The 24,009-nt window shown below is 53.4% G+C and overlaps 1 protein-coding gene across 2 annotated transcripts in view; it reads right to left on the reverse strand.

The window, feature by feature from the left end:
* TENT4B (terminal nucleotidyltransferase 4B) overlaps positions 1-24,009 on the reverse strand; it is a 38,140-nt gene that overhangs the window by 11,895 nt on the left and 2,236 nt on the right. For both annotated transcript variants that reach the window (XM_069738494.1, XM_069738493.1), the window contains exons 2-4: positions 879-1,002; positions 678-724; positions 163-283 (exon numbers count right to left, since the gene is read on the reverse strand). In XM_069738494.1, the coding sequence (XP_069594595.1) occupies positions 163-283; positions 678-724; positions 879-1,002 (292 nt within the window). The remainder of the gene's footprint in view (positions 1-162; positions 284-677; positions 725-878; positions 1,003-24,009) is intronic.

The raw sequence follows: 24,009 nt of genomic DNA on the forward strand, positions 1-24,009 counted from the left end.
GTCACAGGGACAAGTGTCAAAAGTACAATAATTCAGGACTTTCCCCATCCAATAGATAACAGAACATGTTGGTAATAAAAGAATGATTTACACGTCACACAATTTTCGGATCACACATTTCCTTTGACACAGGAGGAGTAAATCACCAACAAATTAACTCACGGTGGCTTTGTCCAATACTTTGATGGAGTTTTCGTCGGCCACCTTGTGTTTTCTTAACGCCTCTTCGAGAGTCCAGAGAGGTAAATTCTCCCATTTCCCAAAAACCACAAGATCAATGTCGCTACGAGGCAAAGAGAACATTAGTAGTTAGGGGTTGTCTGGTGAAAACAAGTTATGGTGACATTGGTAGTAGCTGGAGTCTTGGGCGCACGCTCCACCGATGCGGCCTGGGACCACGCTCCACCAGTAATATGGAGAGGACAAAGGGTAGCTTCCGGCACAACCTAGCCTAGGCTTGGAGGTTTTTAATTGACAAAATAAACATTTTTCTCAGAATGGTTGTCTACCCTACGGTAGCGGCAATCCCCAGCAGGTACGGCACCCAATCTGTAGATCTACAGAAACACCGAATGCTGGGCAGTAGCGGGATGTACCGGGTCCTCTCCTTATTTCACATAATGTACTCGTCGTAGTGTTGTAAGACCAAGAAATGACGTGTTAGGAAGACTTCTTACCTGGTCGGCAAATAAAGTCCCGTTTTGAAACTCCCAAATATCTGGACCTGAAACAGATGGAGGCACGTTTAGTGGTGGATTGCAAAATGCATATCTGGGGATTATTGCACGGATATTTAGGTGGTTATTAATAAACATTGCAGCTTTTTTTCTGGTGCATCAGAGTAACCCGGGCATCACATGGACACACTGAATACTCACATCTGCGCTTGGCCACAGCTCTTTAATGACGCTTTCTATTCGTTTAACCACCTCCATTCTCATGGTCTCCTCTTCGGGGCGTGGGGACATGTATTTGTAGAAATCGAGAATTTCTTCGTGAAGCCTGCAGAAACATAAGCGTTCTGTATAAACCATGCATTTGACCGCAAACTTTGCTCGTTCTCACTTCGCGCCATGCACAGCGATCGTTTTGCGGCACAGAAGATTTATAAGGCTTCATTTATATTTTTCGATGAAAAGTCATCAGGTGTTTTTACTGTGAAAATAATCAGCCTTTCAGAGTAAATATAGTTTGAAGATCTGGCTGGGGACCATAGGGAGAGATGTGACTAGCCCTGCGCTGTCTCCGGCTTCTCCTCGCACCGATCTAGATGATTGACAGGTCTCTCCCCATGTACATGGATGGGAGAGACCCGTGATGCCGGCAGACTAGCCTCAACGGCTTGTCAAACTAGTCTTTCTGGAACAACGGAGCACATCCCATAGTTTAGGCATGAGTTTAGGGGCAGGGTGCCTTTAAAACCAAACAGGGAAGTGGGCAAACACCACCAATAATGGTAAATATAAGTGACAATATAGTATCTGCACATCGGCAGACATAATGGTGAGCCCTTCCCTACAAATGTGCGCTCATCCAGCTCTCTGATCCTATGGCAGGCCTCCATTTATTGATATAAGTGTCCGTACGCAGCGGTGTAATAATACCAGGAGGATGAAGAGTGTGTGGTACTTATGTACGGCATTATATGCAGACATCGCCTTAAGGACTATACACAGTCATTCAGTCAAGCTCAAGCTTGTTCTGCAATTTTCACAACCTCCATAACAATGAATGGAGAGATCGGAGCCACCTCTGCGCCCACATTTACCATACATTCATTGCATACTCTGTCACAAATGTGCAAGATTACAAGGGTTATTCCTAAAACTAAGTTGTTCAGGGTGTCTGGCTCTAACCACTGGAACACCCCGCGATGCCAAGAACCGGGCTCTACATCCTTCCTGAACAGAGCGGAGGTGTGCGTGCCGGGAGATCTGTAAAGCCCGCTATACATAGTCAATGGTGGCCTGTCGGTTTGCCATCTCTCCGGAGTGTGATGTCTTATCTCCGCGGGGCAATATGATCGATGGTTCAAAATGAAACATATCGGATCAATATCTCCCTCTCCCCGACAACATTGTCTGGGGCCCCCCATACACAAGCTAGCAACGGGTTCAGTCGACGTTGGTCTAATGTGTATGGTGGAATTAACAGTGCCATAGACAATGGATGGAGCGGAGGTAGAGTTTGGGCATCTTCACACCACTGAAGATGATGCTCTGGGATCCCAGGGTCGTGGGGTGATCAGACCCCCAGCCATCACCATGTTATCCCCTAGTCTATGGAAATTGGGTAACTTACACGCCCATTTGACCATTCCCATTGTTGGGTGTACCCCAAAAAAAAAAAAAAAAAAAGCGTTGAACACTCAAATGTGGAGCCAGGCATTTTTGTTGCACATTTCACCAGATTTCAAGTGCTCTTCGTAAATCAGCCCCAAAAGCTCTGGTCACACAGAATAGCAAGACGGCACCTGATCCACGGCCAAAATATAAGCACTGTGTGTGTGCCATAAAGTGATCTTCCACTAAACGCGAACACTCAGTGCCCACAGCCGGCCAGCTATCCTGGCACACACACTACTAGCGATGATGGCTGGCACTGTAGAGTACGGTGTGAGGTTGGGCGTCATGTGGCAGCTCCTGTGTAGACAGGACTTGTCATAACACCAGTAATGTACACTGGCTGCTCGCAGGAATAGCAGCCGCCTGACTCACCCAGCCCCATTTAGGATGACAGCAGTTTCCTTTCGGCAGAAACGTGAAAGCCTCAGAGAAGAGCTCCTGGGGCAGCGCCGTCACTGCCTCCCACGGCACGAGCGGAGGATATGGAATACAGAAAAGTCAGCAACGCTCTGCCGACAATAACCTCCTGCATCATTGCTAGCCGCAGCTGACTTACATCACCAAGCACAATGCCAAGCGTCGGATGGCGCGGTGGAGGCGTTACGCACATCTTTCTGTGATGAGAAGACAGCACCCCCAAACTATTAAGTGAGAAGAAACAACACCCCCAGCAAGGCACAATGCCAGACGACATTTACAGAGTAGGATAAAGACCCTATAGGGCGACTGTAGAAGACCCCCGGCACTGTCATCTCAGTCCTCCTGTGCCGATCAGCCATAGGGAGACCCGAAAAAAATCACTATATACTGCGATATCGTACAGGCAAACCACTGCAGGTACAAAGAATGGAACTATAGGACATTGCAGGGGGAAGGTCACAGATTAAGAGCGGTGTTTAAATAGTTAAAGTTCTCCCCCGTTGCGGCTGATGGACACCGATGCCGGCTATGTAACCTGGCCAGCTCGAGCCCATCCTACACATGTGAACGGCTCCTTACAACATGAACCCATGTCCTAGTGATGGATGGGGTTGCGGTAGCAGGGCTTGGCGTTTTCTGCAATTCTTTAGCACTTCCCAGTATAGTATTCCCTTGTGTAGTAGTTTCTTACTATGTGAAGAGTCACGGTGCACTTCTCCGCAGTTAGGTCATGTGATATCATGGCCGCCTCAGTCACCAAACCTTCATGCATGATGAAACTGTACAGACTGAACCACACACACTTTCTCCAAAATGGAAGAGGGGCAGAAACTCGTATCAGTTACGGATGATGATTACACAGGACTGCTTATACAGGAAGTCTGTCAGCAGCTGTTTGCTATGTAATCTGAGCGCAGCACAATGTAGGAGTAGAGACCCTGATGCCAGCAATGCGTCACTTACTGGGCTGCTTGGGGCAGTTTTGATAGAATTCCAGTTCTCTGCTGTAGATGTAGCAGTGCTATGAATGTTGAGCTGGATATATCCCCGCCCACATGTCTGATTGGCAGATTCCTTTATACACTGTCGCCAATCAGAGATGGGGGCGGGGTTACACAATTAGCTGGACTGCCCTGCACTTGACACCTAGTCAAGCGGTGAATCTCCTGCGGTTAAAACACTGATTGTATTGAAATAATACAGGGCCCAACAGGTGACATCTCTGGAATCAGGCTCTCTTGCCCTATATTATGCTGCTCTCGGATTAAATGGCAAAAGTCAGCTGACAGGTTCACTTCAAGCTAATAATTACAACCAGGGGTTTGTTCCAGATGTTGGGGTATTTCACAGATGTCTCATTGATTGTCAGATTCTATAGTCTTGAGCAAATGGAGAATTGCTGGATAAAGTACCAGACCAAAGACCAAGTAAATGATCTCAAACCAAGCCAGCAGTAAGGTGACCCACACAGGTGGCCACCTGTAATGGAGGAAAACCAGACCCTTCCATGTGTGCTGCCACAGCAGGGCTCCATAGCCTAATAATCACATTGGAGGCGATAGGGAGTCATGGACGACCTTCAGAAAATATTCCACTTGTACAACTTAAAACCATACGTGCCATACTAAGGACATGTCAGATGTGTCCAATTACTCTGTTTGCATTTCGATCAGTGTACCTTGACCATATGTCACCATTTTAATCTCAATTTCAAGGACTCCCAAAAAACACCACAAAAATAAAAGGTCTCGAGATGTGAAAGGCAGTTCATTAAAAAGATTCTTAGCGTCATTTCTGCCTAGTCATAGCCGTGCATCACCAAGAGCAAGATCAATGAATATCAGTGATAAACCAACTTTTAAGGGAACCTGTCGCCAAGAAAATGCAGTCCAATGTGCAGGCATCATATCATAGCAGGGAGGGCCTGTGTAGATTGATATCCAAATCAATGAGAAAAGATTTGACATAACTTGTGTTTTAAATCACTTAAACTGCTGCCATTTCTGGGATAGTGTAGAAACTAACACCCACCAGCGTGATCCAGCCCTCCGCCTGCCCAGCCCAGCCCCCTCCACCTGCCCAGCCCAACCCCCTCCGCCAAATGTAAACAATAGAGGTGACCGAGCATGTGCTCCACTTCCTCCTTTCAAGTCTATCAGACTTAGAAAATTACTACAACTGCCTTAAAGCCAAAGTATCAGCAGAAAATGACTGTTTCAAGTTTTTATGTTAAATGTATTTTTTACCACAAAAAAAAAAAAAAAAAAAGTGGGTCTCCCTTATTTTGACAACAAGCCAAGCTAAAGCAGACAGCTAGGGACTGGTATTCTCACGCTGGTAAGGGGCCATGGATATTGTAACCCCAAGCGTAAAAACAGCAGCCCGCTGCCGCCGAGAAAAAGCACATTAGAAGCGCCAATTCTGGAGATTTGCCCAGCTCTTACCACAGCCACAGGACAAATGGGAAGTGGGGTTAATATGTGTGGGGTTCATGTCACCTTTGTATTGTCAGGTGACATCAAGCCCACAGGTTAGTAGTGGAGAGGAGTTTATAAGACGTCTCTCCATTACTAACCCCATGGTCATCAGTGGATAAAGGTGAAAGGCTGTGTAGGTGATCACACATGAACGATTGGCAAATGTGGACACATGCAGACTAGTCGCATTTGGCTCTCTTCCAGCTTTTCTCAACAGAAGAGGCAGGTCAACGCATGACCAAAATTTTGCAAATCGCATACCTGCAATCGTATGACAACCCACTCGCATGGGGAATACTGGGAAATGTGTGTACATGACTCAGCAGTCACAGAACTGCAGACTTATTCTTAAAGGGAACCTGTCACCAAAAAATGCTATTAGCCTGCAGATATAGGGTTAATGTGCAGGCCAACCTTAGCCGAACACTACTGGGAGAAAAACTTTATTCCACCTACCAGCGTTCAGGTTTCATTCAGGGGGGCAACATCCGGTCCAGGGGCACAGTTACATCCACAGCTCAGTATTCTCACCGGCGCTGCCCCAGTGACACTGCCGGGGGAATAAAGTTCATTTTCTAGAAGCAGTGTTCGGATAAGTGTGGGCAACGGGCAGGTTAATAGCATTTTTCTGACAACAGGTTCCCTTTAAGGCTTGAAATCCCTTGGGTCTTGTTCAAGAACCGCCATTTACCTTAATCTCAAAGAATTGGGTCAAAGTTTAGAAATGCAATACACAGACTCTCCATTGGATTAAGGTCTGGGCTTTGACCAGGCCACTCCAAAACATTTATACGTTTCCCCTTAAACCACTCGAGTGTTGCTTTAGCAGTATGCTTTGGGCCATTGTCTTGTTGGAAAGTGAACCTACGTCCCAGTCTGAAATCACCGACAGACATGCATTGCTCGAGAATACCTCTGTATTTCGCACCATCCATCTTTCTCGGACCCTTCTCCCTGTTCCTGCTACCGAAAAACATCCCAACAGCAGGATTCTGCCACCATGTTTCACTGTGGGGATGGTGGTCTTGCGGTGATGAGCTGTGTTGGTTTGGCGACACACATGGCAATCACCCTTGTGCCCAAAAAGTTCAATTTTGGTCTCATCCGACTACAGCACCTTCTTACATATATTTGGGGAGTCTCCCATATATCTTTTGGCAAACTCAAAACGAGCCTTACAATTTCAGTAAAGGTTTCTTTCTGCCCACTATTCCATAAAAGCCACTTCTGTGGAGCGTACGGCTTATTGTGATCGTATGGACAGATATTCCAGTCTCTGCTCGGGAACTCTGCAGCTCCTTCAGTTACCTTTGGTCTCTGTGCCACCTCTCTGGTTAATATTCTCCTTGCCTGGGCTGCGAGTTTTGGTGGGGTGGACCACTCTTGGCATGTTTTTTGCAGTACCAAGTTCTTTGCATTTGATGATAATGGATTTGATGGTGCTTCAGGAGTCAGACTGTCTTTTGTTTTTATTATTATAACCCAATCTTGACTTGTACTTAAATTTGTCCCTGACTTGCTTGGAGATCTCCTTGGTCTTCATGGTGTTTGGTTAGTGGCGCCTCTTTCTTAATGGTGTTGCAGCCTCTGAGGTCTTTCAGAAAAAAGGTTAAGTGTACATACGGACAGTCCATGGGACGCTTAGATTGCACAAAGAGTGACATCCTTTCACTAAGTATGTGACTTATGAAGGCAATTGCTTACACCAGAAAATTTTCAGGGTTTCATATCAAAAGGGGTGAATACATATGCACATGGCAATTTTTAGTTATTTGATCCTATAAGTTTAATTTATTTCTGTATGTCTCACTTCAGACTATTTAGTGCTTATGCATCACACACAAATCGGATTATAAAAATATTTACAACAGGTTGTAATGTGACAAAACGGGTAAAAAGCCAAGGGGTGAATACTTTCACAAGCCACTGTAGTACACTACTGCTAACTATTTGCCATATAAAAGAGTTATAGTATGACCGTGTGCCTATTTCCAATCAGGTATAAATGAACAAATGCATTTTCTCTAGGATGGTAAAAACTAAAACTCAAGTTTAAATAATTGCCATTTAAATATTTCAACACAAATAAATCAGCAGATCATCAATGTATTGCCTGTACCAACCCAAACATCTAAGGAATGGATCCCTGACTGAATATGTGCTATTCCTCCCACCACCTACAGGTCCTTCTCAAAAAATTAGCATATAGTGTTAAATTTCATTATTTACCATAATGTAATGATTACAATTAAACTTTCATATATTATAGATTCATTATCCACCAACTGAAATTTGTCAGGTCTTTTATTGTTTTAATACTGATGATTTTGGCATACAACTCCTGATAACCCAAATAACCTGTCTCAATAAATTAGCATATCAAGAAAAGGTTCTCTAAACGACCTATTACCCTAATCTTCTGAATCAACTACCGTAATTAACTCTAAACACATGCAAAAGATACCTGAGGCTTTTATAAACTCCCTGCCTGGTTCATTACTCAAAACCCCCATCATGGGTAAGACTAGCGACCTGACAGATGTCAAGAAGGCCATCATTGACACCCTCAAGCAAGAGGGTAAGACCCAGAAAGAAATTTCTCAACAAATAGGCTGTTCCCAGAGTGCTGTATCAAGGCACCTCAATGGTAAGTCTGTTGGAAGGAAACAATGTGGCAGAAAACGCTGTACAACGAGAAGAGGAGACCGGACCCTGAGGAAGATTGTGGAGAAGGACCGATTCCAGACCTTGGGGAACCTGAGGAAGCAGTGGACTGAGTCTGGTGTGGAAACATCCAGAGCCACCGTGCACAGGCGTGTGCAGGAAATGGGCTACAGGTGCCGCATTCCCCAGGTAAAGCCACTTTTGAGCTACAGAGAAGCAGCACTGGACTGTTGCTAAGTGGTCCCAAGTACTTTTTTCTGATGAAAGCAAATTTTGCATGTCATTCGGAAATCAAGGTGCCAGAGTCTGGAGGAAGACTGGGGAGAAGGAAATGCCAAAATGCCTGAAGTCCAGTGTCAAGTACCCACAGTCTGTGATGGTGTGGGGTGCCATGTCAGCTGCTGGTGTTGGTCCACTGTGTTTCATCAAGGGCAGGGTCAATGCAGCTAGCTATCAGGAGATTTTGGAGCACTTCATGCTTCCATCGGCTGAAATGCTTTATGGAGATGAAGATTTCATTTTTCAGCACGACCTGGCACCTGCTCACAGTGCCAAAACCACTGGTAAATGGTTTACTGACCATGGTATTACTGTGCTCAATTGGCCTGCCAACTCTCCTGACCTGAACCCCATAGAGAATCTGTGGGATATTGTGAAGAGAAAGTTGAGAGATGCAAGACCCAACACTCTGGATGAGCTTAAGGCCGCTATTGAAGCATCCTGGGCCTCCATAACATCTCAGCAGTGTCACAGGCTGATTGCCTCCATGCCACGCCGCATGTGGCAGTCATTTCTGCCAAAGGATTCCCGACCAAGTATTGAGTGCATAACTGAACATTATTATTTGATGGTTTTTTTTGTTTGTTATTAAAAAACACTTTTATTTGATTGGATGGGTGAAATATGCTAATTTATTGAGACAGGTTTTTTGGGTTATCAGGAGTTGTATGCCAAAATCATCAGTATTAAAACAATAAAAGACCTGACAAATTTCAGTTGGTGGATAATGAATCTATAATATATGAAAGTTTAATTGTAATCATTACATTATGGTAAATAATGAAATTTAACACTATATGCTAATTTTTTGAGAAGGACCTGTATATATAAAACACCTAAAACAGGGGAGAAGCAGGCGAATATCGGGCAACAGCAAATCTGTAAATAAAAGTACCGTATATACTTGAGTATAAGCCGACTCCCTAATTTTGCCACAAAAACATGGGAAAACTTATTGACTCGAGTACAAGCCTAGGGTGGGAAATGCAGCAGCTACCGGTAAATGTCAAAAATTTCATATAATGCTTCATGCAGTTCATTATGGCCCCATAAGATGCTCCATATACAAATATGCTCCATAGATGCTCCATACAGTTCATTATGGCCCCATAAGATGCTCCATACAGTTCATTATGGCCCCATAAAATGCTCCATATACAAATGTGCCACATATAATGCTACAATAAAAAAAAAAAAATAAAAACATTTACATACTCACCTCTCGTCGCTGTTCCCAAGCGTCCCGTCTCTCCGCACTGACTGTTCAGGCACACTAATACGTCATCGCGCCCTCTGACCTGAACAGTCACTACAGAGGGCGCGGAAGACGGAGCGGCGGTGGAACGCGGAAAGGTGAATATGAAATACTCACCTGCACCCAGCGCAGTCCCTGGCAGCTTCTCCCGGACAGATGGTCTCTGGCGCCCGCAGCTTCTTCCTCTGTTCAGCGGTTACTGGTACCGCTCATTACAGTAATGAATAAGCGGCTCCACCCCTATGGGAGTGGAGTCCATATTCATTACTGTAATGAGCGGTACCAGAGGAAGAAGGTGCATGCGCCGAAGACCATGGGACATGCAGGGACCGCGCCAGGAGCAGGTGAGTATTTGACAGTCGTCGCTCCTCCTCACCCGCCGACCATGACTCGAGTATAAGCCGAGAGGGGAACTTTCAGCCCCTAAAAAAAAATGGGCTGAAAATCTCGGCTAATACTCGAGAATATTTACGGTGAATTTCAAATGAAAAAAAAATGTCAGAAAGCAAATAAAAAAAAGTTGCACTCTGTAGTGCTAAAGCATGTCAATGTGAAATATATAAAATATGAATAGCAATAAGGCTTCTGGATACTAGAAAAAAAAAAATCAGACTTGGAAGAGAGGCATTCATATCTACCCAGGAATTCAGACTTCAGTCTTAGAGCGGTGTTCACACTAGACACCTTAGGACCCATCAGTTCTGAGACTGCCTTGACATTGGTTGCTGGGCATGCATGAATTGGCCAAATTATCTGCCAAGCGTCTCATTTTGTCCTAGTATCCAGAAGCAGAATTGCTATTCATATTTCATATTGACATGCTTTAACACTACGGAATGTAACTTTTTTGGTTTATTGTATATGGAGGTGGCTGCTCCTAGGTTGCAGCTGTTCCCATTTAGAATGGAAGTGCTGGTCAGACTCTTTGTCTTTAAGCAAATTAACTCTTAAATCATTAAAAAAAGTAAAAAAAAAAGTAATCTGAAACAAAGTGGTAGTAACTGTACAGTATCATGGGGTTTATATGGATATAGAGCCACCTGATACATTCCTCAGTCCATGAGGACCCAGAATACTTTTCAGCCATCTTGCAATAAAAGCCGTATCCGTTATACCCGGGGCTGGAGGCACTGATCCAACCATCTGCTAAGCCTCTAACACGGCACCAGTGCCAGGCAATATTGGCTGTGTGGGGGGGGGGGATTGGTCCCTTTAGGGAGTCTGGAAAAAAATTGGATTCAAAAGGGTTTTTAAGTGACATGAACAACTTTACATATAACGGAGGAAAGAAGTCATACATAATCTTCTCCAAGACAACCCAAAAGGCTGTGGTAAGATCTGATGACGATGGGACCCTCTCCATACAATGGAGCCTCCATGTCCACATTTGTAACAATCATGATCAGCTTCTGTACAGCTTTTTCTTGTTTAGACCGATTTTATTTCTTCTTTTGGCGCTTTCTCCTCAAGTTCTTGCTCAACTATACTCTAGATTGTGGTCCGTGCACTAACCTGACAATTCAGAGGAGCAGAGACTTCTATGGGTCCTATAACTTCTGTACCAACCCCACCAAAGGCAATTATTTCGAGATCATAGTGATGTGCACAGTATATTCCGTCTGGGAATAAACATACTAGAAATAGGAGGAAACCAATATGGCTAAATAGAGCTGTAAGGGGCGCAGTAAGTGACAAAAAGAAAGCATTTAGAGAATTAAAGTAGGTAGTGAGGAGGCATTAAATAAATACAGAAAATTAAATTCTGTAAAAAGCAAATCAAGGCAGCAAAGATTGAGACAGAGACTCATTGCCAGAGAGTAAAAATAATCCCAAAATATTATTTAACTACATAAATAGTAAGAAACTAAAAAATGATAGTGTTGGCCCCCTTAAAAATAGTCTGGGTGAGATGGTGGATAAGGATGAGGAAAAAGCCAATATGCTAAATGACTTTTTTTCATCAGTATTTACACAAGAAAATCCCATTGAAGACAAAATGACTAGTGATAAAAATTCAACACTAAAGGTACAGTCACACTGAACGATATCGCTAGCGATCCGTGACGTTGCAGCGTCCTGGCTAGCGATATCGTTCAGTTTGACAGGCAGCAGCGATCAGGCCCCTGCTGTGCCATCGTTGGTCGGGGAAGAAAGTCCAGCACTTTATTTAGTCGCTGGCTCTCCCGCAGACATCGCTGAACCGGCGTGTGTGACACCGATTCAGCGATGTCTTCACTGGTAACCAGGGTAAACATCGCGTTACTAAGCGCGGCCCTGCGCTTAGTAACCCGATGTTTACCCTGGTTACCAGGGGACTTCGGGATCGTTGGTCGCTGGAGAGCGGTCTGTGTGACAGCTCTCCAGCGACCACACAGCGATGCTGCAGCGATCGGGATCGTTGTCTATATCGCTGCAGCGTCGCTTAATGTGACGGTACCTTTAGTGTCACCTGCTTACCCCAGCAGGACGTATGACGGCATCTAAAAATCACTAAAATTGACAAATCTCCGGGCCCGGATGGGATACACCCTCGAGTACTGCAGGAATTAAGTACAGTCATTGATAGACCATTATTTATAATCTTTAAAGAGTCCATAATAACAGGGTCTGTACCACAGGACTGGCGTATAGCAAATGTGGTGCCAATATTCAAAAAGGGGACAAAAACTGAACTCGGAAATTATAGGCCAGTAAGCTTAACCTCTACTGTGGGTAAAATCCTGGAGGGCATTCTAAGGGATGCTATACTGGAGTATCTGAAGAGGAATAACCTCATGACCCAGTATCAGCACGGGTTTACTAGGGACCGTTCATGTCAGACTAATCTGATTAGCTTCTATGAAGAGGTAAGTCCCGGACTGGACCAAGGGTGGACGTAGTGTATATGGACTTTTCATAAGCTTTTGATACGGTGCCACACAAAAGGTTGATACATAAAATGAGAATAATGGGGATAGGGAAAAATATGTGAAAGTGGGTTAGGAGCTGGCTCAGGGATAGGAAACAAAGGGTGGTTATTAATGGAGCACACTCGGACTGGGTAGCGGTTAGCAGTGGGGTTCCACAGGGGTCAGTATTGGGCCCTCTTCTTTTTAACATATTTATTAATGACCTTGTAGTGGGCATACGAAGCAGAATTTCAATATTTGCAGATGACACTAAACTCTGCAGGGCAATTAATACAGAGGAGGACAATTTTATATTACAGGATGATTTATGTAAACTAGAAGCTTGGGCTGATAAATGGCAAATGAGCATGCTGCGATTGTCTTGGACAGAGGAAAACTCTCGACTCACTCGCACCCATATAAGCCTATGGGTGTGAGTGAGAGTGCACACCACCCGGATATCATCCGAGTGATGTGCGTTATAAGCGGACCCCAGCAATGGAGGAGATGGAGAAATTCATTTCTCCGCCTCCTCTGCAGCTGTGCTCCGATCCTCCCTGTGCGTGAGAATCGGAGCACAGACGCATGACCCTCGGCTCCTGCTCTGCTGCGAACAGGAGCCGAGTGTCATTAGCATATTGCATCTGATGCAATACACCAGCCTAATTCTAAAACTCTGGGCAAAACCGTCAATGAAAAAGACCTGGGTGTATGGGTGGATGACAAACTCATATTCAGTGGCCAGTGTCAGGCAGCTGCTACAAAGGCAAAATAATGGGATGCATTAAAAGAGGCATAGATGCTCATGAGGAGAACATAATTTTACCTCTATACAAGTCACTAGTTCGACCACACTTAGAATACTGTGCACAGTTCTGGTCTCCGGTGTATAAGAAAGACATAGCTGAACTAGAGAGGGTGCAGAGAAGAGCGACCAAGGTTATTAGAGGACTGGGGGGTCTGCAATACCAAGATAGGTTATTACACTTGGGGCTATTTAGTTTGGAAAAACGAAGACTAAGGGGTGATCTTATGTTCATGTATAAATATATGAGGGGACAGTACCAAGACCTTTCTCATGATCTTTTTAATCATAGACCTGAGACAGGGACAAGGGGGCATCCTCTACATCTGGAGGAAAGAAGGTTTAAGCATAATAACAGACGTGGATTCTTTACTGTAAGAGCAGTGAGACTATGGAACTCTCTGCCGTATGATGTTGTAATGAGTGATTCATTACTTAAATTTAAGAGGGGACTGGATGCCTTTCTGGAAAAGTATAATGTTACAGGGTATATATATACTAGATTCCTTGAGAGGGCGCTGATCCAGGGAACTAGTCTGATTGCCGTATGTGGAGTCGGGAAGGAATTTTGCAACAGAAAGGGAAATATACACCTCCTAAAAGCAAGATTAGCAAAAACTGGTCATGTCATGGCGGCAAACATTCTTCCCGCAGCCCGAGCAGGATTTCAGCTTTCCAGATTGAATACTCTAAAAATTAGTACATGATGTTGAGTGCATCTGCAACCTCCTAATTGCACCTCATGACGTCACCTCCACACTACATACTAATGAATAATCTGTAATAGAGGACCACCAGCAGAAGGGCTAGGCAGTCCATACAGAGGGATCTCCAGGAGTTGTACAAATTACAACTACTACGTGCCTCACCTATCCCTTTAGAAGATCTGTTTGCTACAAAAGTGAATAAAACTCTGGTCTAAATCCAGAGGATGAGAAGCCATCTGACACGAGCGCATGGCTCACCATTAAAGGTGTGAGGTGCTGGTGTCACACGTCTAACCTACTTGAGAGGGGGCACCAAACCTGAAGAGGGCGAGTGATTTCTAAGAAATAAAAGCTTTTATCTGCCACGGCCAACAGTGACTGACTGGACGTTGTCTGACCATGCAAGAGAAAGAATAGCACAATCTAAAATTGTAAGAGAGGCCCCAGAATACTTCTTTAAATGGGTATTCTCAATTTGTAAGTTCAGTAAGGTATAGGTTAAATGGATGCATTCAATCTTATGGAAGTGCTGCGCTCCGGTCTCTTCAGCAGTCCCATTAGAGCCCCGATTCTCACAAATGATGGGATTCACAGCACCCGGACCCCAATAGCTGGACTGGGAAGTTATCCGCTCTACCCCCGGTTAGGGGGATAACTTCCAAACTTGAGAATACCTTCAGTCAAAGACTTGCAATTAGCCTCTTCTCGGATGATTTTTGTATTGGGCTGGATTCACACTGATCTTTCCCCATTAGTGATGAGCGAGTGTACTCGGGTGGTCTCCGAGTACTTATAACTGCTCGGAGATTTAGTTTTCCTTACCGCAGCTGGATGATTTGCGGCTACTAGATAGCTTGATTACATGTCCCCCCCTAGCAACCAGGCAACCCCCACATGTACTCAGGCTGGCTAGCAGCCATAAATCATCCAGCTGAGGCAAGGAAAACTAAACCCCCAAGCAATCAAATACTCGGAGACCACCCGAGCATGTTCCGGAAAACCCGAGCAACGAGTATAATACGTATACTATTCCCTATACTAAGGAAAACTCACAATATACGGTAATTAGGTCTCCATAAAGACACATTAATCCAAAAAGGTCAGGGGGACCAGAGCATTGTGCCTCTGTTGTCCCTCCCGGAATAATACAATACTATTCCACTATGTGGAGTATCCCATTTCTAAACTATTTAAGCCTGGGGTGACGGGTGCTGCTGTATGTTTGCCATCACAGGCATTCATTTAACCTATATTTTACCAACTATTAATGATTCATCTGTAAAAAAAAAAAAAAAAAAAACTTCTGCCATGCCCTTGCAGCGACAGTTAACCACACAGTCCACTGCAGGGTAAATGAATGACCTTCCATGTAATAAATGGACAGCAGCAGATTTATGATCACAGCTCAATTACAGGGGAGCATGTTTCCGGGGACATCCCCCAGTTATCACTGTCCCAATACTTCTGAAAGACAACCCTGCTCTATATCCTGGAGTTCCCCTTACACTGGCAATGGACAACCCCCATCATGGCGAGAAAAGCCATCATCATGACAGCGCGTTTATAGCGGGCGTCACGTGGCATACTACTTGCTCTATAGAAACTTATCATCCGCGGCTTCTGGAATAGCTGTGACAACTTTGGCTCGCTTGGCTCATGGTCACACAGCTACAAAGTCCACAGTCCAGCACAATCGGCAGAAATGAAAGTGAAGCCAGGGGCAGATAAAGCAGCTATTTGCCCATAATCTTGGAAACAAGACGTTTATTGCAGTCTGATTGACAAATGCCACTGCCTGCAGTGTAACCAGTGTGTCACTTAACTCTTCGAGGCGCAGCACCATTTGTCACAATTCTGGAAACCTTTTTCCTTGCTATTCGCAGTTTATCCCTTCCACTGAGGCACATATGGAGAGCGTTTCTAGACATCTGTCTCCAGCACACGGTGGTGACGTACAGGTAGACTTATCCCTTGGCTATATAAGTAGTTATGTTATGGATTCACAGCTACTGTATAGAGTGGCGAAATTTACAGTGCAATCCACAGCAGGACATGTGGATTTTACACAACCATTCTGCCATATATGATCTTCCTAGATGCAAATAACGCAAGGACTTATTTAGGCCGTAATGGATGGTTTCAGTCCATACATAGGTCTTCCTCCACAAGCCAGAACATCTTCATTAGAGCCAATGGCAGAAGCAAACCGCCCTCATTCTAAGTGGCTGCTTTTGACATCCAAATTTTAAATGAGCAATAAACACAAATGGATCAAATATACACAGAAAATAAGACAAGGGGCTGCAGACAGAGCAATATGCCGTGTGCCTGACACTCCACAGTGAGGAGATCTGGAGATCAGGGCTCCATGTGCAGCTCCAGAAAGCAAAGACTGAGTGGAAGTGCAATGTTGGAAGGTTCGGGGTCTAGGAGCACGTGTAGTGTCGTCACGAGCAGCTCGGCGGCAGGAGGCGGGCGACAGTCACGAGCAGCTCGGCGGCAGGAGGCGGGCGACAGTCACGAGCAGCTCGGCGGCAGGAGGCGGGCGACAGTCACGAGCAGCTCGGCGGCAGGAGGCGGGCGACAGTCACGAGCAGCTCGGCGGCAGGAGGCGGGCGACAGTCACGAGCAGCTCGGCGGCAGGAGGCGGGCGACAGTCACGAGCAGCTCGGCGGCAGGAGGCGGGCGACAGTCACGAGCAGCTCGGCGGCAGGAGGCGGGCGACAGTCACGAGCAGCTCGGCGGCAGGAGGCGGGCGACAGTCACGAGCAGCTCGGCGGCAGGAGGCGGGCGACAGTCACGAGCAGCTCGGCGGCAGGAGGCGGGCGACTGTCACGAGCAGCTCGGCGGCAGGAGGCGGGCGACAGTCACGAGCAGCTCGGCGGCAGGAGGCGGGCGACAGTCACGAGCAGCTCGGCGGCAGGAGGCGGGCGACAGTCACGAGCAGCTCGGCGGCAGGAGGCGGGCGACAGTCACGAGCAGCTCGGCGGCAGGAGGCGGGCGACAGTCACGAGCAGCTCGGCGGCAGGAGGCGGGCGACAGTCACGAGCAGCTCGGCGGCAGGAGGCGGGCGACAGTCACGAGCAGCTCGGCGGCAGGAGGCGGGCGACAGTCACGAGCAGCTCGGCGGCAGGAGGCGGGCGACAGTCACGAGCAGCTCGGCGGCAGGAGGCGGGCGACAGTCACGAGCAGCTCGGCGGCAGGAGGCGGGCGACAGTCACGAGCAGCTCGGCGGCAGGAGGCGGGCGACAGTCACGAGCAGCTCGGCGGCAGGAGGCGGGCGACAGTCACGAGCAGCTCGGCGGCAGGAGGCGGGCGACAGTCACGAGCAGCTCGGCGGCAGGAGGCGGGCGACAGTCACGAGCAGCTCGGCGGCAGGAGGCGGGCGACAGTCACGAGCAGCTCGGCGGCAGGAGGCGGGCGACAGTCACGAGCAGCTCGGCGGCAGGAGGCGGGCGACAGTCACGAGCAGCTCGGCGGCAGGAGGCGGGCGACAGTCACGAGCAGCTCGGCGGCAGGAGGCGGGCGACAGTCACGAGCAGCTCGGCGGCAGGAGGCGGGCGACAGTCACGAGCAGCTCGGCGGCAGGAGGCGGGCGACAGTCACGAGCAGCTCGGCGGCAGGAGGCGGGCGACAGTCACGAGCAGCTCGGCGGCAGGAGGCGGGCGACAGTCACGAGCAGCTCGGCGGCAGGAGGCGGGCGACAGTCACGAGCAGCTCGGCGGCAGGAGGCGGGCGACAGTCACGAGCAGCTCGGCGGCAGGAGGCGGGCGACAGTCACGAGCAGCTCGGCGGCAGGAGGCGGGCGACAGTCACGAGCAGCTCGGCGGCAGGAGGCGGGCGACAGTCACGAGCAGCTCGGCGGCAGGAGGCGGGCGACAGTCACGAGCAGCTCGGCGGCAGGAGGCGGGCGACAGTCACGAGCAGCTCGGCGGCAGGAGGCGGGCGACAGTCACGAGCAGCTCGGCGGCAGGAGGCGGGCGACAGTCACGAGCAGCTCGGCGGCAGGAGGCGGGCGACAGTCACGAGCAGCTCGGCGGCAGGAGGCGGGCGACAGTCACGAGCAGCTCGGCGGCAGGAGGCGGGCGACAGTCACGAGCAGCTCGGCGGCAGGAGGCGGGCGACAGTCACGAGCAGCTCGGCGGCAGGAGGCGGGCGACAGTCACGAGCAGCTCGGCGGCAGGAGGCGGGCGACAGTCACGAGCAGCTCGGCGGCAGGAGGCGGGCGACAGTCACGAGCAGCTCGGCGGCAGGAGGCGGGCGACAGTCACGAGCAGCTCGGCGGCAGGAGGCGGGCGACAGTCACGAGCAGCTCGGCGGCAGGAGGCGGGCGACAGTCACGAGCAGCTCGGCGGCAGGAGGCGGGCGACAGTCACGAGCAGCTCGGCGGCAGGAGGCGGGCGACAGTCACGAGCAGCTCGGCGGCAGGAGGCGGGCGACAGTCACGAGCAGCTCGGCGGCAGGAGGCGGGCGACAGTCACGAGCAGCTCGGCGGCAGGAGGCGGGCGACAGTCACGAGCAGCTCGGCGGCAGGAGGCGGGCGACAGTCACGAGCAGCTCGGCGGCAGGAGGCGGGCGACAGTCACGAGCAGCTCGGCGGCAGGAGGCGGGCGACAGTCACGAGCAGCTCGGCGGCAGGAGGCGGGCGACAGTCACGAGCAGCTCGGCGGCAGGAGGCGGGCGACAGTCACGAGCAGCTCGGCGGCAGGAGGCGGGCGACAGTCACGAGCAGCTCGGCGGCAGGAGGCGGGCGACAGTCACGAGCAGCTCGGCGGCAGGAGGCGGGCGACAGTCACGAGCAGCTCGGCGGCAGGAGGCGGGCGACAGTCACGAGCAGCTCGGCGGCAGGAGGCGGGCGACAGTCACGAGCAGCTCGGCGGCAGGAGGCGGGCGACAGTCACGAGCAGCTCGGCGGCAGGAGGCGGGCGACAGTCACGAGCAGCTCGGCGGCAGGAGGCGGGCGACAGTCACGAGCAGCTCGGCGGCAGGAGGCGGGCGACAGTCACGAGCAGCTCGGCGGCAGGAGGCGGGCGACAGTCACGAGCAGCTCGGCGGCAGGAGGCGGGCGACAGTCACGAGCAGCTCGGCGGCAGGAGGCGGGCGACAGTCACGAGCAGCTCGGCGGCAGGAGGCGGGCGACAGTCACGAGCAGCTCGGCGGCAGGAGGCGGGCGACAGTCACGAGCAGCTCGGCGGCAGGAGGCGGGCGACAGTCACGAGCAGCTCGGCGGCAGGAGGCGGGCGACAGTCACGAGCAGCTCGGCGGCAGGAGGCGGGCGACAGTCACGAGCAGCTCGGCGGCAGGAGGCGGGCGACAGTCACGAGCAGCTCGGCGGCAGGAGGCGGGCGACAGTCACGAGCAGCTCGGCGGCAGGAGGCGGGCGACAGTCACGAGCAGCTCGGCGGCAGGAGGCGGGCGACAGTCACGAGCAGCTCGGCGGCAGGAGGCGGGCGACAGTCACGAGCAGCTCGGCGGCAGGAGGCGGGCGACAGTCACGAGCAGCTCGGCGGCAGGAGGCGGGCGACAGTCACGAGCAGCTCGGCGGCAGGAGGCGGGCGACAGTCACGAGCAGCTCGGCGGCAGGAGGCGGGCGACAGTCACGAGCAGCTCGGCGGCAGGAGGCGGGCGACAGTCACGAGCAGCTCGGCGGCAGGAGGCGGGCGACAGTCACGAGCAGCTCGGCGGCAGGAGGCGGGCGACAGTCACGAGCAGCTCGGCGGCAGGAGGCGGGCGACAGTCACGAGCAGCTCGGCGGCAGGAGGCGGGCGACAGTCACGAGCAGCTCGGCGGCAGGAGGCGGGCGACAGTCACGAGCAGCTCGGCGGCAGGAGGCGGGCGACAGTCACGAGCAGCTCGGCGGCAGGAGGCGGGCGACAGTCACGAGCAGCTCGGCGGCAGGAGGCGGGCGACAGTCACGAGCAGCTCGGCGGCAGGAGGCGGGCGACAGTCACGAGCAGCTCGGCGGCAGGAGGCGGGCGACAGTCACGAGCAGCTCGGCGGCAGGAGGCGGGCGACAGTCACGAGCAGCTCGGCGGCAGGAGGCGGGCGACAGTCACGAGCAGCTCGGCGGCAGGAGGCGGGCGACAGTCACGAGCAGCTCGGCGGCAGGAGGCGGGCGACAGTCACGAGCAGCTCGGCGGCAGGAGGCGGGCGACAGTCACGAGCAGCTCGGCGGCAGGAGGCGGGCGACAGTCACGAGCAGCTCGGCGGCAGGAGGCGGGCGACAGTCACGAGCAGCTCGGCGGCAGGAGGCGGGCGACAGTCACGAGCAGCTCGGCGGCAGGAGGCGGGCGACAGTCACGAGCAGCTCGGCGGCAGGAGGCGGGCGACAGTCACGAGCAGCTCGGCGGCAGGAGGCGGGCGACAGTCACGAGCAGCTCGGCGGCAGGAGGCGGGCGACAGTCACGAGCAGCTCGGCGGCAGGAGGCGGGCGACAGTCACGAGCAGCTCGGCGGCAGGAGGCGGGCGACAGTCACGAGCAGCTCGGCGGCAGGAGGCGGGCGACAGTCACGAGCAGCTCGGCGGCAGGAGGCGGGCGACAGTCACGAGCAGCTCGGCGGCAGGAGGCGGGCGACAGTCACGAGCAGCTCGGCGGCAGGAGGCGGGCGACAGTCACGAGCAGCTCGGCGGCAGGAGGCGGGCGACAGTCACGAGCAGCTCGGCGGCAGGAGGCGGGCGACAGTCACGAGCAGCTCGGCGGCAGGAGGCGGGCGACAGTCACGAGCAGCTCGGCGGCAGGAGGCGGGCGACAGTCACGAGCAGCTCGGCGGCAGGAGGCGGGCGACAGTCACGAGCAGCTCGGCGGCAGGAGGCGGGCGACAGTCACGAGCAGCTCGGCGGCAGGAGGCGGGCGACAGTCACGAGCAGCTCGGCGGCAGGAGGCGGGCGACAGTCACGAGCAGCTCGGCGGCAGGAGGCGGGCGACAGTCACGAGCAGCTCGGCGGCAGGAGGCGGGCGACAGTCACGAGCAGCTCGGCGGCAGGAGGCGGGCGACAGTCACGAGCAGCTCGGCGGCAGGAGGCGGGCGACAGTCACGAGCAGCTCGGCGGCAGGAGGCGGGCGACAGTCACGAGCAGCTCGGCGGCAGGAGGCGGGCGACAGTCACGAGCAGCTCGGCGGCAGGAGGCGGGCGACAGTCACGAGCAGCTCGGCGGCAGGAGGCGGGCGACAGTCACGAGCAGCTCGGCGGCAGGAGGCGGGCGACAGTCACGAGCAGCTCGGCGGCAGGAGGCGGGCGACAGTCACGAGCAGCTCGGCGGCAGGAGGCGGGCGACAGTCACGAGCAGCTCGGCGGCAGGAGGCGGGCGACAGTCACGAGCAGCTCGGCGGCAGGAGGCGGGCGACAGTCACGAGCAGCTCGGCGGCAGGAGGCGGGCGACAGTCACGAGCAGCTCGGCGGCAGGAGGCGGGCGACAGTCACGAGCAGCTCGGCGGCAGGAGGCGGGCGACAGTCACGAGCAGCTCGGCGGCAGGAGGCGGGCGACAGTCACGAGCAGCTCGGCGGCAGGAGGCGGGCGACAGTCACGAGCAGCTCGGCGGCAGGAGGCGGGCGACAGTCACGAGCAGCTCGGCGGCAGGAGGCGGGCGACAGTCACGAGCAGCTCGGCGGCAGGAGGCGGGCGACAGTCACGAGCAGCTCGGCGGCAGGAGGCGGGCGACAGTCACGAGCAGCTCGGCGGCAGGAGGCGGGCGACAGTCACGAGCAGCTCGGCGGCAGGAGGCGGGCGACAGTCACGAGCAGCTCGGCGGCAGGAGGCGGGCGACAGTCACGAGCAGCTCGGCGGCAGGAGGCGGGCGACAGTCACGAGCAGCTCGGCGGCAGGAGGCGGGCGACAGTCACGAGCAGCTCGGCGGCAGGAGGCGGGCGACAGTCACGAGCAGCTCGGCGGCAGGAGGCGGGCGACAGTCACGAGCAGCTCGGCGGCAGGAGGCGGGCGACAGTCACGAGCAGCTCGGCGGCAGGAGGCGGGCGACAGTCACGAGCAGCTCGGCGGCAGGAGGCGGGCGACAGTCACGAGCAGCTCGGCGGCAGGAGGCGGGCGACAGTCACGAGCAGCTCGGCGGCAGGAGGCGGGCGACAGTCACGAGCAGCTCGGCGGCAGGACGCGGGCGACAGTCACGAGCAGCTCGGCGGCAGGAGGCGGGCGACAGTCACGAGCAGCTGAGCGGCAGGACGTGGGCGACAGTCACGAGCAGCTCAGCGGCAGGACAAGAGAACAGAAGTAAGCTGGCAGGACACAAAAAGGGTAAAGGACAGGAGGAAGGCGAGATATATAACAATGCTGGTCAGGAACAAGAGGAAAGGTCTCAGGCAGCATGTAATAACAGCGCAGTCAGTGAGTGTGTGTAATATATGACAGTGTAAATCAGTGACAAGAGGCTGCTGTGAGGAGGCATCCAGGTCACTGACAGGGGGAGATTATGAGGTGATATCTGCAGTCACACTGCTCGCCAGTGAAAAGAGTCAGTGAAAGAGGCAGTGAGGGAGTGCACACCACTGAGCGGAGGAGAGTACAGGCTAACACTAGAGCACAGCAGGGGCAGGAGGGTGGCGGTGACCCGTGCAAGGAGGAGGGTGGGGGGGGGGGGGTGGGGGGGTGACCCGCAGGGGTCAGTGACAGGAGGAGGGTGGGTAGTACGGCGTGGGTCAGTGACAGGACAAGAGTTTTTTAGGGTGTGAGGGTTGTGGGTGACCTGTGTGAGGAGGGTAGAGGGAGGACCACATGGGTCAGGTACAGGAAGAGAGTGGGTAGGGGTAGGACGGCGTAGGTCAGTGACAGGATGAGGGTTTTATGGGTGGGGGGGTTGTGGGTGACCCGTGTGAGGAGGGTAGAGGGAGGACCACACGGGTCAGGTACAGGAGGAGAGTGGGTAGGACGGCGTGGGTCAGTGACAGGATGAGGGTTTTTTTTTTTGGGGGGGGGACTCGTGTGAGGAGGGCAGGGGGGAGGACCGCACAGGTCAGGTACAGGAGGAGAGTGGGTAGGGGTTGGACGGCGTGGGTCAGTGACAGGATGAGGGTTTTTTGGGTGGGGGTTTGGGGTGACCCGTGTGAAGAGGGTAGGGGGAAGACTGCAAGGGTCGGACGACGTGGGTCAGTGTCAGGACAAGGGTTTTTTTTTTGGGGGGGGGTTGTGGGTGACCTTTGTGAGGAGGGTAGGGGGCAACCCCCGGGGACAGTGACAGGAGGGTGACCCGTGGGTAGGTCAGTGACAGAAGGCTGAGCTGTGTGTAGGGCGGCCCGTGGAGGGGTCAGTGACAGGAGGGCGGCCCGTGGAGGGGTCAGTGACAGGAGGGCGGCCCGTGGAGGGGTCAGTGACAGGAGGGCGGCCCGTGGAGGGGTCAGTGACAGGAGGGCGGCCCGTGGAGGGGTCAGTGACAGGAGGGCGGCCCGTGGAGGGGTCAGTGACAGGAGGGCGGCCCGTGGAGGGGTCAGTGACAGGAGGGCGGCCCGTGGAGGGGTCAGTGACAGGAGGGCGGCCCGTGGAGGGGTCAGTGACAGGAGGGCGGCCCGTGGAGGGGTCAGTGACAGGAGGGCGGCCCGTGGAGGGGTCAGTGACAGGAGGGCGGCCCGTGGAGGGGTCAGTGACAGGAGGGCGGCCCGTGGAGGGGTCAGTGACAGGAGGGCGGCCCGTGGAGGGGTCAGTGACAGGAGGGCGGCCCGTGGAGGGGTCAGTGACAGGAGGGCGGCCCGTGGAGGGGTCAGTGACAGGAGGGCGGCCCGTGGAGGGGTCAGTGACAGGAGGGCGGCCCGTGGAGGGGTCAGTGACAGGAGGGCGGCCCGTGGAGGGGTCAGTGACAGGAGGGCGGCCCGTGGAGGGGTCAGTGACAGGAGGGCGGCCCGTGGAGGGGTCAGTGACAGGAGGGCGGCCCGTGGAGGGGTCAGTGACAGGAGGGCGGCCCGTGGAGGGGTCAGTGACAGGAGGGCGGCCCGTGGAGGGGTCAGTGACAGGAGGGCGGCCCGTGGAGGGGTCAGTGACAGGAGGGCGGCCCGTGGAGGGGTCAGTGACAGGAGGGCGGCCCGTGGAGGGGTCAGTGACAGGAGGGCGGCCCGTGGAGGGGTCAGTGACAGGAGGGCGGCCCGTGGAGGGGTCAGTGACAGGAGGGCGGCCCGTGGAGGGGTCAGTGACAGGAGGGCGGCCCGTGGAGGGGTCAGTGACAGGAGGGC

This window comes from Ranitomeya imitator, chromosome 9, assembly GCF_032444005.1.
Source record: "Ranitomeya imitator isolate aRanImi1 chromosome 9, aRanImi1.pri, whole genome shotgun sequence".
Lineage (NCBI taxonomy): Eukaryota > Metazoa > Chordata > Amphibia > Anura > Dendrobatidae > Ranitomeya > Ranitomeya imitator.